At 44.4% G+C, this 16,522-nt stretch overlaps 2 protein-coding genes and 1 long non-coding RNA gene across 8 annotated transcripts in view; 2 read left to right on the top strand and 1 right to left on the bottom strand.

The window, feature by feature from the left end:
• Positions 1–9,714, top strand: part of LOC110485825 (mitochondrial Rho GTPase 1-A) — a 33,547-nt gene extending 23,833 nt beyond the window's left edge. Inside the window, exons 14-20 of one of the 2 annotated variants that reach the window (XM_036940498.2) lie at positions 2,732–2,832; positions 3,325–3,455; positions 3,671–3,754; positions 3,885–4,007; positions 4,253–4,455; positions 5,349–5,471; positions 8,263–9,714. In XM_036940498.2, coding sequence (XP_036796393.2) covers positions 2,732–2,832; positions 3,325–3,455; positions 3,671–3,754; positions 3,885–4,007; positions 4,253–4,455; positions 5,349–5,471; positions 8,263–8,380 — 883 coding nt within the window. In that variant the 3' untranslated portion in view covers positions 8,381–9,714. The remainder of the gene's footprint in view (positions 1–2,731; positions 2,833–3,324; positions 3,456–3,670; positions 3,755–3,884; positions 4,008–4,252; positions 4,456–5,348; positions 5,472–8,262) is intronic. The other variant, XM_036940499.2, reaches the window with a different exon arrangement.
• On the bottom strand, positions 9,337–10,578 carry LOC110485826 (uncharacterized). The gene is made up of 2 exons (XR_002467983.3): positions 10,496–10,578; positions 9,337–10,129 (listed from the first exon to the last, which is right to left on the bottom strand). It is a non-coding gene; the product is annotated as an uncharacterized LOC110485826 (long non-coding RNA).
• Positions 10,579–11,786: 1,208 nt separating this feature from the next.
• The window catches only part of LOC110485824 (rhomboid-related protein 3), a 56,957-nt gene continuing 52,221 nt past the window's right edge, over positions 11,787–16,522 (top strand). The window contains exons 1-3 of one of the 5 annotated variants that reach the window (XM_036940500.2): positions 11,843–12,234; positions 12,413–13,084; positions 13,625–13,648. In XM_036940500.2, the coding sequence (XP_036796395.1) occupies positions 12,965–13,084; positions 13,625–13,648 (144 nt within the window). In that variant the 5' untranslated portion in view covers positions 11,843–12,234; positions 12,413–12,964. Of the gene's footprint in view, positions 13,085–13,624; positions 13,649–16,522 lie in introns of all 5 variants that reach the window. The other 4 variants (XM_021557014.3, XM_090195908.1, XM_021557017.3 and 1 more) reach the window with 4 other exon arrangements.

Here is a 16,522-nt window from a genome sequence, read left to right as displayed (position 1 = left end):
GGTGGTGAGGGTAGGTAACAACATCTCCACCCAGCTGATCCTCAACACTGGGGCCCCACAAGGGTGCGTTCTCAGCCCTCTCCTGTACTCCCTGTTCACCCATGACTGCATGGCCATGCACGCTTCCAACTCAATCATCAAGTTTGCAGGCGACACTACAGTGGTAGGCTTGATTACCAACAATGACGAGACGGCCTACAGGGAGGAGGTGAGGGCCCTTGGAGTGTGGTGTCAGGAAAACAACCTCACATCAATGTCAACAAAACAAAATAGATGATCGTGGACTTTAGGAAACAGCAGAGGGAGCAGCCCCCTATCCATATCGATGGGACAGTAGTGGAGAAGGTGGAAAGTTCCTTGGCGTACACATCACGGACAAACTGAAATGGTCCACCCACACAGACAGCATGGTGAAGAAGGCGCAGCAGCTCCTCTTCAACCTCAGGAGGCTGAATAAATTTGGCTTGTCACCTAAAACACTCACAAACTTTTACAGATGCACAATCGAGAGCATCCTGTCGGGCTGTATCACCGCCTGGTACGGCAACTGCTCCGCCCGCAACTGCAAGGCTCTCCAGAGGGTAGTGAGATTTGCACAACGCATCACCGGGGCCCAACTACCTTCCCTCCAGGACACCTACACCACAGGAAGGCCAAAAATATAATCAAGGACAACAACCACCCGAGCCACTGCCTGTTCATCCCGCTATCATCCAGAAGGCGAGGTCAGTACAGGTGCATCAAAGCGGGGACTAGGAGACTGAAAAACATCTATCTCAAGGCCATCAGACTGTTAAACAGCCATCACTAACATTGAGTGGTTGCTGCTGTCGTGTCTTTGGCTATGCCGGATTAAGTGATATGACATGCTATTCTATAAAATAATTTCTCCGTAATTACTATTACCTGATTGAGCTAATCATGTAAAGGTAATTAACTAGAGAGTCGGGCACCACAAAATAATATTTATAGAGCTGTTATCTTCCAAATAAACTCTTAAAGACCTAGTAATATTTTACATCAATATCAGTCAATATTAATCATCATCTTAATTCAGTCTCATCTGAAAGTTGTAAATACTTGGTTATCTGCACGAACCCTGGCTAACAATTTGAATCAGCAATACAAAATTGGGTTTAATTATTTACTTTCTAAATACCTAACTAATCACACAGAATTACACATACACATAATTAATCATAACCTGATTACAAATTACGTCATAAAGGAAAAAGTCCCTAGCGGGTGGAACAGATATGACAGCTTGTTACACAAAGGAAAAGGGCTGGGTTTGAGTGAAAGAGCGGGAAGACTGAGGGACACAGGGAGAAGCTGTGCTATCGTAAATACAGTATCTTATGCATTCTAAATTACCGCCCATTTGGAAAGGGAAATGCAATAAATATTTACTCTGAACTGCGCTTCGGTAGGTTGGTGGTAGATGGAAGGCTGTGTTGCCAAACCAAGTCCTTTGAAGAATGTCTCTGGTTGTCAATTGGATACGTTGTAGTAACGTCGTTGGGTGATAGATGGGATACTCTGTTCCTTCCTAACCCTCGTTTGCATCTGCTGTTGTTAACTTAACAGCTAGGAGGTATCACTTCTGTAGTGAATAAGAGTTCAAAGTTCATACCATTTGCAACCAAAGCTCACACTGATGTTGGCTTCGTTCTGTAGTTATTATCTGAACCTTTCTGACATAGGACCGTCTTCCTACATCCTCGGAACAGGAGGTTACATTGTCGTCAAGGCTTTATATAGGAAGGGAGATGAGGGCATGTTTGAAAAGTTTTATAGCCCATGTCCCTTCACAGGGGCGGGCCACTGATTGAGCAGAGCCCTATCTTATGAAAACCCAAATCTCACATTTTAGAAGCTAAAATCACATTTCATCCCATCACGAATAATTTAATATTCAAACGTTTAAATTGAACAACAATTCCATGTGAATCCAATAACTCTGATGTGTAGACTTTCCACTGTAGAGTTTGTCATCTGATCATTGATGAGAATGTCTCAGATGACAACCGAACTGACATCATATTCATTAAGTACCAGAATATTGTTCATTTCCCCCCCACCTTCTGATGTTCCCAGGATCTCTGTTAACCAAGGGTTTTGCAAATGTAACCTCAGTAGGGTAAAGAGAGGAAAAAGGGGGAAAGAGGTATTTATGACTGTCATAAACCTACCCCCAGGCCAATGTCATGACACCGCTGACATACTGACTCATCTCTAGCCACTTTAATAATGAATAAATGGATGTATTAAATGTATCACTAGCCACTTTAAACAATGACACTTTATATAATGTTTACATACCCTACATTACTCATCTCATATGTATATACTGTACTCTATACCATCTACTGCATCTTGCCTATGCCGTCCGGCCATCACACATTCATATATCTTTATGTACATATTCTTATTCATTCCTTTACACTTGTGTGTATAAAGGTAGTTGATGTGAAATTGTTAGGTTAGATTACTTGTTAGATATTACTGCACGGTCAGAACTAGAAGCAACGATCATTTCGCTACACTCGCATTAACATCTGCTAACCATGTGTATGTGACAAAAAATATTTGATTTGACACGAGAGATGTACACTTTGTGTATTTGACACAGTAGTATCTAAACTATTGAAGTCTGAATGAACCCCCAAGACAGTGTTTCTTACAGTGTATGACAGTTTCCATTCACTCCTCTGTGTTTCCCTGTGCCCAGGTTGACCACCTACCTGGATGTCCAGCGCTGCCTGGAGTACCTGGGTTACCTTGGTTACGCCATCATCTCTGAGCAGGAGTCCCAGGCAGTGGCCATCACAGGTGGGAGGACAGCCCGTTGTCATGGCAACTGAGACGCCCACTAGATTAGATATGAGCAGAGACCTATAGATATGGCCCTGAATGTGGGACAGTATATATTACGGTGCTATCACTCTGTTATTAGTGCGCCTGCGCAGGACTCTCGTTGTAGGTGAACCTGGCCTGAGTGCAATGGCAGCCACGTATTTTGGTAATACGGTCGAGTAAACGTTGTTCAACTGGAACCTTGTTGTATTTGAGTTAACCCTTATAGAAGATGACTTCTGCCAAAGTTAGCGGTGACCTCTAGTCTACAGCCAACCTGGAAACATTGTGCGTTAGAACTTCGTGTTGTATTGACTTCTATCTAGAGAGCGGGGACGAAGTTCCACGTACTGAAACCACATTCTGCACAGGACTAAAGACATCCACAGCAGATAAAGCATTCATTCATATACGTTCATTTGCTGTGGAAACTCAACTGTGTGTGTGTATGTCCTCTCCGCTCTACAGTGACGAGGGACAAGAAGATTGACCTGCAGAAGAAGCAGACCCAGCGCAGTGTGTTCCGCTGTAACGTCTTCGGGGACAGCGGCAGTGGCAAGAGCGGCTTCCTGCAAGCCTTCCTCGGAAGAAACCTCACGGTCAGTGTCAACATTTAATTCATTCTCTCAAAGACTAAGTTGTAAGTCAGTGACAAGGAACACGTCCCTGGATGGAAGAAACATTTGAACAACTCCGCGCCACTCCAAATACTTCAGTCTACTGCCTGTTTAAAACCTTTTGGAATTCCTCTTGGTGTTGGTTAACTCTTTGTGTGTTTTGAAGGTTTTTTTCCCCCCTCACTTTTTTCTCTCAGCGTCAAAACACTGTTAGCGAAGAGCACATGTCCTACTATGCTATCAGCACAGCATATGTGTATGGTCAGGAGAAATACCTGCTGGTGAGTCGTCTGTTTTGCCTTTCTCTTAATCGAATTAGATGGTGTTTATTTGTCCACAGCTTTTCAGCCTAAACGTTGTGTGCATGTGTGTGTCTGTGTGTGTTCATTAACTTCGTTTCCTCTCCCTCAGCTCCACGAGGTCTTCCCGGACTTTGACGTCCTCTCGGACACTGACCTGGCTTGTGACATTGTGTGTCTGGTGTACGACGCCAGCAACCCCCACTCCTTCGAGTACTGCGCCAGAGTCTTCAAGGTAGGTGCCGTTCACAACCAATACCCTGTTTTGTCTATTTAGTAGTTCAAGATGGCTACCCAATACTATTCTAATCTACCACTGAATTAAAGTTCATGTTTTTAAAGAGGAAACCATCTTATTGCCAAATTGTTACCAATATGTGCTTCTCTGTAGCGTTTAGAACTGTTCATGGTCTTCAAAAAAGTATATTGCTGAATGGAAAACGACATTGTCCAATAACAACGTCCCTCTTCCTTTTGCAGCAGTACTTCATGGACACCAAGACGCCGTGCATGATGATCGCAGCCAAGTCGGACCTCCAGGAGGCCAAGCAGCTCTACGCCCTCACCCCTCTGGAGTTCTGTAGGAAGCACAAGATGCCCCCTCCGCAGGCCTTCACCTGCAACACGGCAGACGCGCCCTGCAAAGACATCTACACCAAACTCACCACCATGGCCATGCACCCGTGAGTAGTGGGGGCACTCTGTTGTGTTAGGCCCCATGTCGAGCCTTATAAAATCCCTCGCTCAAACCCTAAAGCTCTACCTTAAGCCCTTAAACCCTCTCCACAATCTCTAAAAAAAAAATCCCTAAATCCTTTCAAATATTTTAAGACCCCATCTCATGCTGTAAAACCCATTTCCCCAAAACCCCACCTCAAGCTCCAAAACTACCCCTAAGCTGTTAAGTTCTACCTCATCCCTCACTTCCCAAATTGGTGCCACTTCACATTTGAAACATAGAGACTCTGAACTCTTGGGGTGAACAGTGTCCACTATCTTGGTTAGACATGGTGGTTAATATTTGCCATTAGCTGCTACTGTATGTTTACTGCCCTTCTCCCACTACTCTCTCTGTCAGGCTGTTGTCCACACTGATCACCTCTCTGTCACAGTGGACTGGACTCATCTGAACTGTACTCCTCAGAACTGTAGCTAACACATGGGGGACAGCATCAACGTATCACATACTTAATCTAGTGCATTTTGATTTAATATATAGACCTCTAACTCTGTGTTGGCATAAGAACATTTAACAATGTTGAAAATGATCCAAATTGATTCAAAGTGGCTATTTGGAGATTACGAACCCCAACAGTGTGAGGTGAAGATTACAATGGATCAGACTTGTGGTCATGCTCTCCCGTTTGTTTAATTAGACAATTATCGTCCTCTCTTCCTGGGTGGGTGCTCTTGGTTTTTAACCCGATAAGAGATAAGCTCTATGGACCAAAGAGCTGAAACCTTCTGGTGGCACCGGTCTTTGTTCTAACGCTCTTGTCTTCTTCTTTGTGCCTGTGCCTGTGCCTGTGCCTGTGTGTGTGTGTGTGTGGGTGGGTGCACCTCTGTCTCTCCTTAGTCACGCTCGGCTGCGCTGTATGTGTACCTGTAACAGGTGCACCTTCTGCCACCTGCAGAACTTCATCAACTCAGAGCTGGTGCAGACGGTGAAGGCCAAGCTCTACACCGCTATTCTCAGCAGGTCCTTACTCTTTCAGAGACCTTCCAACTCTTCTGTTTCACAATCCTCCTTTACGTTATTCCTCCTCTTCTTCTTCGCTTTTTACGTTATTCCTCCTCTTCTTCTTCGCTTTTACGTTATTCCTCCTCTTCTTCTTCGCTTTTTACGTTATTCCTCCTCCTCTTCTTCGCTTTTTACGTTATTCCTCCTCTTCTTCTTCGCTTTTACGTTATTCCTCCTCTTCTTCTTCTTCGCTTTTTACGTTATTCCTCCTCTTCTTCTTTGCTTTTACGTTATTCCTCCTCTTCTTCTTTGCTTTTTACGTTATTCCTCCTCTTCTTCTTCGCTTTTTACGTTATTCCTCCTCTTCTTCTTCGCTTGCCGTTTCATTTTTTTTTTTGTCTCTCTCTCTCTCTCGCCTTCACACTCTTCTGTTTAACAATCCTCCTCTTTATATTTACTCTTCTTCTTCATTTGCTGTCCGTCGCCTCTGTTTTGACCCTGTTTGGGCGTTTTTCTCGTGGATTTTGTGCTGTGGGTTGTCATAAACCACTGTTTGTTTTCCTGTAAATCTTCATGACATCTCACTCTTATTCTTTTTGCCTCATCCCAACGTTCCCCGATTCTGAGTCCCTTGAGTCCTCTCTGTCACTTGTTTTACCATCTTGTTCTGTTCCAACCTTGTTCGTTATGTTCCTCTTCATGAATGAATAATGCATATGTGGTCTAATAATGCGCATTTCTAGTGTCTCATCTGTTCATCCTGTTGGACGCTCATCTTTTGGCATCTTTAGTTGTGATTAGTACATAGGACTGTACGGAGGTTCAAAGTCACGCTGTTTTGAGTGAACTCCTACATACAGTGCATTCGAAAAGCATTTTAGACTTTTTCCACATTTTTTTTTATGTTACAGCTTTATTCTAAAATGTATTAAATTGATGAGGGGGAAAAAAATCTACACACAATAGATTTAACATTTTTGCAAATGTTTAAAAAATATCAACCTGAAATATCACATTTACATAAATATTCAGGCCCTTTACTCAGTACTTTGTTGAAGCACCTTTGGCAGCAATTACAGCCTTGATTATTCTTGGGTATGACGCTGCAAGCTTGGCGCACCTGTATTTGGGGAGTTTCTCCCATTCTTCTCTGCAGATCCTCTCAAGCTCTGTCAGGTTGGATGGGGAGTGTTGCTGCACAGCTATTTTCAGGTCTCTCCAGAGATGTTTGATTGGGGTAAGGTCCGGGCTCTGACTGGACCACTCAAGGACATTCAGAGACTTGTCCCGAAGCCACACCTGCGTAGTCTTGGCTGTATGCTTAGGATTGTTGTCCTGTTGGAAGGTGAACCTTTGCCCCAGTCTGAGGTCCCGAGCGCTCTGGAGACTATTTTCATCAAGGATCGCTCTGTACTTTGCTCTGTTCACCTTTGCCTCGAAACTTGACTAGTCTCGCAATCCCTGCAACTGAAAAACATCCCCACAGCATGAATCTGCCACCATCATGCTTCACCGTAGGGATGGTGCCAGGTTTCCTCCAGACGTGACGCTTGGCATTCAGGCCAAATAGTTCAAACTTGGTTGCATCAGACCAGACCAGAGAATCTTGTTTCCCATGGTCTGACAGTCCTTTAGGTGCATTTTGGGAAACTCCAAGTGGGCTGTCGTGTCTTACTGCCGTAAAGGCCTGATAGGTAGTAGTGGTTGTCCTTCTGGAAGGTTCTCCCATCTCCACAGTGGTTCCAAACTTCTTCCATTTAAGAATGATGGAGGCCACAGTGTTCTTGGGGACATTCCATGCCGCAGATATTTTTTGGTATCCTTCCCCAGATCTGTCCCTCGACACAATCCTGTCTCGGAGCTCTACGGACAATTTCTTTGACCTCGTGGCTTGGTTTTGCTCTGACCTGCACTTTCAGCTTTGGGACCTTAGATAGACAGGTGTATGCCTTTCCAAATCATGTCCAATCAATTGAATTTACCACAGGTAAGGTTTCTGCAATCAAGTTGTAGAAACAACTCAAGGATGATCAATGGAAACAGGATGCACCTGAGCTCAATTTCAAGTCTCATAGCAAATGGTCTGAATACTTATGTAAATAAGGTATTTCTGTTTTTAAATCTTTTAATACATTTGCAAATATGTTTTTTTTGGTTTTGCTTTGTCATTGTGGGGTATTGTGTGTAGATTGAGTATTAAAAAATATATATATATTTTAGAATAAGGCTGTAATGTGGAAAAATGGAAGGGGCCGGAATACTTTCCGAAGGCACTGTAGCGTGTATCATGATCTGTGTAAGCAGAGAGGTTATGTAAAAGCATTACATATTGTTGCTTAGTTGTCTCTGCCAACTCTGACCTATGTGCTCTCACTGTTTATTTCTCTCTCTCGCTCTTCTGTATATCTCTCTCTTCTGTATCTCTCTTCTGTATCTCTCTCTCTCTTCTGTATATATCTCTTCTGTGTCTCTCTCTCTCTCCTGTGTCTCTCTCTCTCTTCTGTGTCTCTCTCTCTCTTCTGTGTCTCTCTCTCTCTTCTGTGTGTCTCTCTCTCTCTGTGTATCTCTCTCTTCTGTGTCTCTCTCTCTCTCTTCTGTGTCTCTCTCTCTTATGTGTATCTCTCTCTTCTGTGTCTCTCTCTCTCTCTCTTCTGTGTCTCTCTCTCTCTTCTGTCTCTCTCTCTCTTCTGTGTCTCTCTCTGTATCTCTCTCTCTCTCTCTCTCTCTCGCTCTCTCTCTCTCTCTCTCTCTCTCTCTCTCTCTCTCGCTCTCTCTCGCTCTCTCTCGCTCTCTCTCGCTCTCTTCTCAGACATGTGACACAGGCTGACTTGAAGAGCTCCACCTTCTGGTTGAGAGTGAGCGCGGGAGCCACTGTGTTCGCCGTACTGGGCTTCGCCATGTACAGAGTGCTGCTCAAACAACGGTGATCCACCCACCACCGTGCAAATCTAACCTCTGCGATACTTGTACCCAAATCTGTTTGTGCTGTTTTGCCAACTACTAGGTCTATAAGTGAAAAGCTAGGATTCACTCCAGTCTCCCATTGACATCAATACATGACTAAGTGAAAATTCAACTTAAGTGCAAGTTAGGGTCTGCCCCATAGGAAATAGGAGTTGGCAGGACCGCACAAACAGATCTGGGACCAGGCTAAACCTTGTACCCTCTCCCAATAAATATCTCCCCAAGGTCATAAAACATCCAGTATGTCCCCCATGTGATGAGGGGGAAAAAGCTCACTTTATTTAGTTTTACACCTAGAGATTTCACAAGAAAATGACTGCTATATTGTTCTTTATTTTGGTGTCTGCGCACTCTGTCTATATATAATATTTATATTCAAAATGTGATTATATAAGTACTGATGAAGCTCGTGATTTCTTCTCTTTGCGCAATATATATATAACATTTTTGGGGGGAATACCTGTGTGGATTGAAATGGTGAAACAACTCAATCTTAATCAGTTGAAGTAAGGGTAGTGAAATGAATAAGCAAAAGAACCAATACCATACACAACATACTGAAGCAATGTGGAAATAACGTGTGTATATATAACTGCTTGTATGTTTGTTTTATTTGAACAAACGGGACATTATGAAGTTCATGTGCTGAAGCTATAATGGTACAACAAAGCCACATTCGATGCTATAAAGGGATTCGCTTTCACTCCGTTATTTAGTCGTTTCTAATATCCTCAAACCTGTTCAGTAAAGGCTGTTCTGCTGTTATTAAAATGTTGTTCTTTAGTTTGCCTTCCAGGGTCCGAACCTCGGTGGCACACTTACACATTTTGTAAGGCTGAATCGGCCCATGTTCAATCAATGGATGTTCCGGTTGGGATGCCTGCGCCGTATGTCTGAGCCTTACCCCTAGAACTCAGTAAGGCAGAAGTATCCACTGTGGCCCTCCCATGGCTTCCTGTATGGGTATGGACCACCCAGGTGGTGTGTGTGTGTGTGTTGGGCATGCATGTCAAATCAAACGGTGTGTGTTGGGTGAGCATGTCAAAATTGTGTGTGCTTGCTATGTGAGGCTGTACAGTTATATTTGCAGGAGCTGTATTTGCATGCATTGCTTTTTTCTGATCATCCTCCAATATTGTTATATCAAATATACTGTTATAATGAAGCCAACATTCCTCACAATGGTACTATTCCAATTATCCAAATGTTATCCAGCACCTCCAACTCCCAGAACATTAGGACAATTGTGTTTCACATTTTGCCTTTCCAATGTTTATAATAAATAAATCCACTTTAATCCTGTGTCAAGAATGTTTTTATTGCATTTGGGATCCATCCTTTTCCCCCCATAATGCACTTTATAGAAAAAGCAGCAGTTGATGCACATCCAAATAGTCAAGAGGTGCTGGCAAACGGAGAGGTGCATTTTAAATAAAGTCGCATAATATATACGCTTCCAATGATTTATTGGGTATCGCCAACGTTTTCGGAACAGTGCCTCCCTCAGAGCACGTTATGCAAGTCATCCGCAGACTGCAGAAGTGATTGGTGAAATTTTGGCTAGAGTGTAGTTGTTGTCGTCTTGAGGTCATTTCATTTCAGGTCCTCACTACATTGGTCAGGGAAGGAGGCAGCCGGTGATGTCATTCCCCCTGATTCTTGCTCCCAAAGTTCACGTGAAGGATGAGGTAGTGATGTAACTGTTGGTCTGCCTGTGGACACATGGTGGCAGTATTGTCATAATGATTCCAATATCCACAAGACAGCACAGACTGTACACCACCACAGCTACCTAACAACAATATTCAGGGCCCAAACGGGTCCCTAGGGGACAGATTTAACTCGTCTCTCTCTAATGATCCCCACCAGACTGCATAAAATTGCCTGTTAAGCCATGAAGATTATTCCCTAGGGCCTAACCGATTGGTCTGTTTATTTTCACTCTGTGTGTGTGCATGTGTGAGAGAGATGCAAATACATGGAACGCAGAGCCTTAACAGTGTACGTGTGAGCGAGTACATGTGTGTCTAGCAGGTCATATGTTCCTGTTTTCACCTACACAGACAGCTGCTACTCACATTCTGAGACGGCGTTGATAAGCATTCCTCTCCCGTGGGCTGTTCCACTTTCAGAGCTGACGCCATTTGACCTGTGAAAGTTGACACGTGAATGATTCACCCAGTTAGGTCATTTAAATTGGCGGTTCCCCTCCTGCAGGCGGGCCAATGGTTTGAGTCACTCACTGGTGACATGGGGGATGTGGATACTATGATTGTCTCCAAGTGTCGCTGTAACTCATGAGCAACATATGACTAAGTGTCTGACTGGCCAAATTGCATAGATTTCAACATGTGCAACCAGCAGGGGATTGGAATGCTTTCCTCATGGGTTAGTTAAGCCAAGGCTATCGGACGGTGATACTCAAGTGAGCATGATCTAAGTAGAAGTTTGAATGGAAACCACAGCAGTGTTAGGCTAAAGTACTAGGAAAAGTCATTAGAAATAGAGACCCCACATTCAGTATACTTATAGAGTAGTTGCGATGTGGTTCAGGGTGATGAGATTAGTTCAATTGTCATCTCACACATGGTAATTGTACAGTTGACTGCAGATGGCATCCCAACAGCTTCGCTCTCTCTCGGAGGAAGCGTTTTGAGGCCAGTTGAGGACGGGTAGTATAGTATTTCGCTGTTAAAACATTGTTGGCTGCAGTTTCATCCAAAAGTGCTGTGTAGGTGTCAGAAGACCCATACGGTTAAAAATAAACTATGGCCATATTGTTTCCATGGTAATACTATCGAATAGCATGGAGAAGTTTTGTGAGAGAGATACAATCTCTTTACAGTGCTACCAGCCCACTCAAAAGCAGCTGCACCCCACAGCCACAAAATAACTTGCGTGGGCACACAAACGACACAACACACACACACAAGTTGATCTTAAATGAATGGTTTGTTTGAAGTGATTATAGATAATGGGTAGGTGGTCCTCTGGAATGGAAGACCCATCATTTTGCTGATTGTCATTGCAGGCCTGCAGGGGAGTGTTTGTTTATGACCCTGAAACGCAACCTGGAATTTACAGGCCCTTATTACCCTCCTCAACCTCAACCCACTTACCACCCAGATACAGAGAGGAAGGAAGGTGAAAAGAAAAGTAAAACAGTGTTTGGTACCATAAGTGTCCGAAACTGACTTTGATAGTAGCTTAGTAGGTGCTATGCTTCATGATTTAATTCACCACCCTTTCAGTGAATGTTGGATGGAAATTTTACAGGATAGAATTGTCCCTCTTTGAATTAGATCCGTATCAGGCACTTCCCCTGTCTGAATACTATGTTATGTATTTGAATAGCCCACACCTACATTTGTGAGTTGAATTTGAATCCTCTTCAGCCAAGTCTCCTCACTGAGTCGCATGCGCGCACTGTCTATCTGATGACATAACGTGATAAAGTACCGGAGTGAGAGCCAGCTGGTGTGAACCGGGGTTCCTCGAAGCCTTCTGTGTGTGGTGTTCTCACCTCGCAGCCAAACATCCATATTTCCCTGCGCCAGAGGCACGCATGTGGTAGTACAACAGAGCCGAAGGTAATTGCCTGCCTGCCTGCCTTCCGGCTTGAACAGTGCCAGAGTGCAGGCTGGTCGCGATCCAACTCGGGGAGCAGAGTCAGTGTGTTCCTAGAGGCTGCTGACTGTGAGACAGTGGAGTTCGGCAGCTGGCTGATCTGCGTCGCTGAAAACAACTGCGAGAGTACAATGACGCACCTGAATTTACACTTGCGCGACTTTTGGACGGTCGACTCGACATGTTTTGAGTGAGTGTTCAGTGACCGAATGGCATGACATTTAGGCTACGCATGCTGCTTTTTGCGCAGTAGACTGAATAGCATTATATGCTGTTTTGTGCTGGGTTTTTTTTACAACTATGCTTGAAGTGAGTAGCCAATTGCTTTCATTATCGCCACACACACCTCTATTCTATTTCATTTTCAGGTGAGTCACATTGGAATGAACAATCACTGCTGTCAACTTGGATAGTTGCCTGCCTGTCCGTTCCAAGGAGAATTCAGTACTTCCGGAGTGAAAAATGCCGTGTCTGTCCACAGAGAGCTGGACTGAGTTGCAGGTGGGCTGTCGTATGAAATAGGAGAAGGACTTGGTGGCCACACACATCCAATTCAGTTGTTACACACACACTGTGGCGAGACGCAGATGTGCACTCCACGGACACCCAACTCGGCACTCAACTTTTTCTCTGTGCGTGGATCTATTGAACATATCTTTTCTCTTCAATGAGCTTGTGAACAAACGGAGGATAGATGTTATTTCGTGGGCTAATATATTTTTCCAAATAGCCTCAGAGGACCAGGGTTGGAATAAGTATACCCAATTGTGTTTGAGACACCTGCGTTGATTAGCCTCGCTTGGGATTTCTCTAATATGGATTATGTGCGTAATGTGGCTCAAATAGCAGAGAATGGATATTGTTTGTCGGTAAGGATTTTAATCGCCCAGTAGAGGATTGAGAGGGGGGGCAGCCTGACGATGCCGGACGCGTCTCGGGACGTGCCGGTGCATTCCTCTCCAGCAGTGGCAGCGAACGCGGAGGGAGACGAGATAGAAGTGCTGGAGAGTATCGATGTCCTTCCCGTGGCCACAGAGGACGTAAGTCTTGAGCCATATTCATATTGTCATCAGCGTTTTTCAATTTCATCCTAATACAGATCGCCCTAAAGACACCTTTTTCCCACGGTGTATTCTACACTAGCGTGTATTTTTTTTATTTAACTAGGCAATTCAAATAACTCATTTTTATTTACAATGATGGCCTATGTTATGTCAGAACTATATCATACTGTTGTGTTATGGTTGTAAGCTATGAATATTACAATGCCAGTGACCATTCTCAGAGAGCTTCATAGACCATAGTCATTATATCATCACAGTCAACAATCCATATGTGTTCATTACAGCTAACCCGAGCAGACGTAGCATGGCTACTACCATACATAACCGATGATGTCCTCAATTGTCCAATGATATTGATTCATTGAATGAAGGAAAGCCCTTGTAGGCTACCTGCTGACATCACTCCTTAATGACAGGCGTGTCTATCTGTTAAATGGCACCTTTCTCTCTGAAACCTTTTCTTTCCTCTTTTCTCTCTCTTTCTCTACCCGCTCCTTTCCTCTTTCCCCATCTCAGCAATGGAAATCTCTGTTCGACAAGGTATGTATCGTCGTTGTGTTACAGACTCTCTCTGTTGCATGCGCACTCATGAAGGGTGTCAACTTACCTGCCTTTTTATGTGAGAAACTGTTTGCTGTCCTAACTTTGTAACTTGTTACAAGTTAAGCACGTGCTTTTATTACTGCCGTGTTTAGTACTAGAACTGTGATTTATGAGCTGTGCTTAATCTTCGCCCCAATACTCATAGAATAACAAGTCAACTATCCTTGCCATTATTATAATGTCTAACTCCTGTCATTCCTGTGGTGGTGAGTTGAGCCCTTGATGGAGAGCCAGATAAAAGAACCAAGCAGGTTGTGGTGGGTGTGTCCCTCCTCCTGACATCGACCCTCCCAAATGCATTTAGAGCAATACATAATCCTGGTTACAGTTGCCGTTGCTCCGCCTGTGGCCCTGTGGGCTGTCATGTCAGCGACAAACAAGAGGTGGGTGTGTGTTATGCCAGGCCATCAGGTTGTCCTGACAGATGGAGAACCAGACCCCCCCCTGACTCGCACACCCCCTCTCCCACCACTCCATCCCACTGGAGCTGCCTCAACACCTGCCTGCTCCAGCCCGGCCGACGGGCCCTACACTCACTCCTGGTCCCTCGGGGGGACAAAGGAAGTATAATGGGTTTAGGGAGGGGGACAGGGCGGGGGGGAGTCAGAGACTCGTGTCAGGCTCGCTCTTTCAGGCTCTGGGAGGACTGGCCGGGGACTCATGGGATTACGGGAAAAAGGGGTGGGGGTCTTTGGTGTGTGTGTGTGTGGGGGGGGGGGGGGGGGGGGGTAGACATTGTGGACAGGCATTAAGCGGGCCTCTCAATCCACTCCCTTTATGCGGCGCGGCCTCGCTTTGAATTTCTCAAGTGGCCTTCAGACTAGATGGGAGGGGGGCAAACCAAATATAGCCTATAGAAGGGGTTGCTGTCCAGTCTGGCAGCTACAAATGCCCTTTCACTCTTTTATTCCCTCCCCCCGTCCACCTCTTAAATGACCCCTTCCATTTGTCATACATTGGAAATGTTGACCTTTAGGGTCACTCAGCTCCTCACAGTGGACACTAAAGAAGATACATTATAGGGTGGATGGTGGACCAGAAATGGGGATTTTTACTGGCAACCATTGGATGACTGAAATAAAAGGAATAGTTGGACGTCCATAAATGGAGGAATAGGCTTTGCTCGTTGGATGTTTAGCTCATAAATGGAGGAATAGGCTTTGCTCGTTGGATGTTTAGCTCATAAATGGAGGAATAGGCCCTGCTCGTTGGATGTTTAGCTCATAAATGGAGGAATAGGCTTTGCTCGTTGGATGTTTAGCTCATAAATGGAGGAATAGGCCCTGCTTGTTGGATGTTTAGCTCAAAAATTGAGGAATTGGCCCTGCTCGTTGGATGTTTAGCTCATAAATGGAGGAATAGGCTTTGCTCGTTGGATGTTTAGCTCATAAATGGAGGAATAGGCCCTGCTTGTTGGATGTTTAGCTCAAAAATTGAGGAATTGGCCCTGCTCGTTGATGTTTAGCTCATAAATGGAGGAATAGGCCCTGCTCATTGGATGTTTAGCTCATAAATGGAGGAATAGGCCCTGCTCATTGGATGTTTAGCTCATACATGGAGGAATAGGTATTGCTCGTTGGATGTTTAGCTCATAAATGGAGGAATAGGCCCTGCTCGTTGGATGTTTAGCTCATAAATGGAGGAATAGGCCCTGCTCGTTGGATGTTTAGCTCATAAATGGAGGAATAGGCTTTGCTCGTTGATGTTTAGCTCATAAATGGAGGAATAGGCTTTGCTCGTTGGATGTTTAGCTCATAAATGGAGGAATAGGCCCTGCTCGTTGGATGTTTAGCTCATACATGGAGGAATAGGCCCTGCTCGTTGGATGTTTAGCTCATACATGGAGGAATAGGCCTTGCTCGATGGATGTTTAGTTCATAAATGGCAAAGTTTGTGCCCCAAATAGCACCGTATTTCCTATATGGTGGACTAATCTTGAACAGAGCCATGTTCAAAAGTTGTGCACTATTTAGGGAATAGGGAACAGTTTGGGTCACAGGTCATTTGAGACAGGTATACCATTTCCCATAATGCTCTGCCTTGTCATCTTGAGTGCACAAACTGTCCATCCACATCACCCAGATTGTTTAGCTGGCCCATGTGCCAACGCCTCTTTCTAGGATCTGTCCCAAATGACTCCATATTCCCTATGTAGTACACTACTTTAGACCAGAACCCTATGGGTAGTGCACCATTTGGGAGGGACACATACCTAAATGTCTCCCAGGCTGGTGTTTTAATCAAAGTGCTGTGTGCTCTGTTCAGTACCCACACTGTCCCCTGAGAGGGCTTTGTTGCAGTGAAAGTGCTTTCTCTTCAACCAGGAAATAAGATAATAAACCTACGATAGCTCTGATTTGTGTTACCCATCTAAGATCTCTAAACATACTAGGGAATGGGGACTACTACCACACACACACACACTACTAGCCTGATTAGTGATGATGGTGAAACCACTCAAGAGGAAACAGTCTGAGTATTTGTCTTGCCCTCACAGATTTTCAGCTTGTTTTCCAGGATTGGACCGATGTAACTAGGAATGTATTAAGGGCTTGTTGTTATAAATAGGATGGAGCAGGAAAAATGAAACAAACAACTTGGTGTTTTCCCTTGAAAGATGACCCAAGGGATATTTAGTTTTTGTTTTTATGACTGTGTAAGGCAGTTTGCATTACAAATGTAATAGCGGATATTTGTTGCGTCACCTCATCGAGTTTCCTTAGTGGTTGGTGGAGAAGGAGCTTATTGTGTTTCTTGCTTGTTGCGCTGTCAGATTGCTGTGTACAACCCAGACTGTGTACACACTCAGCC

This window comes from Oncorhynchus mykiss, chromosome 13 (assembly GCF_057628025.1).
Source record: "Oncorhynchus mykiss isolate SJ-2025 chromosome 13, ASM5762802v1, whole genome shotgun sequence".
Lineage (NCBI taxonomy): Eukaryota > Metazoa > Chordata > Actinopteri > Salmoniformes > Salmonidae > Oncorhynchus > Oncorhynchus mykiss.
Note: the sequence above shows the minus strand (reverse complement) of the source record. Positions and strands in the feature narration are given on the sequence as shown.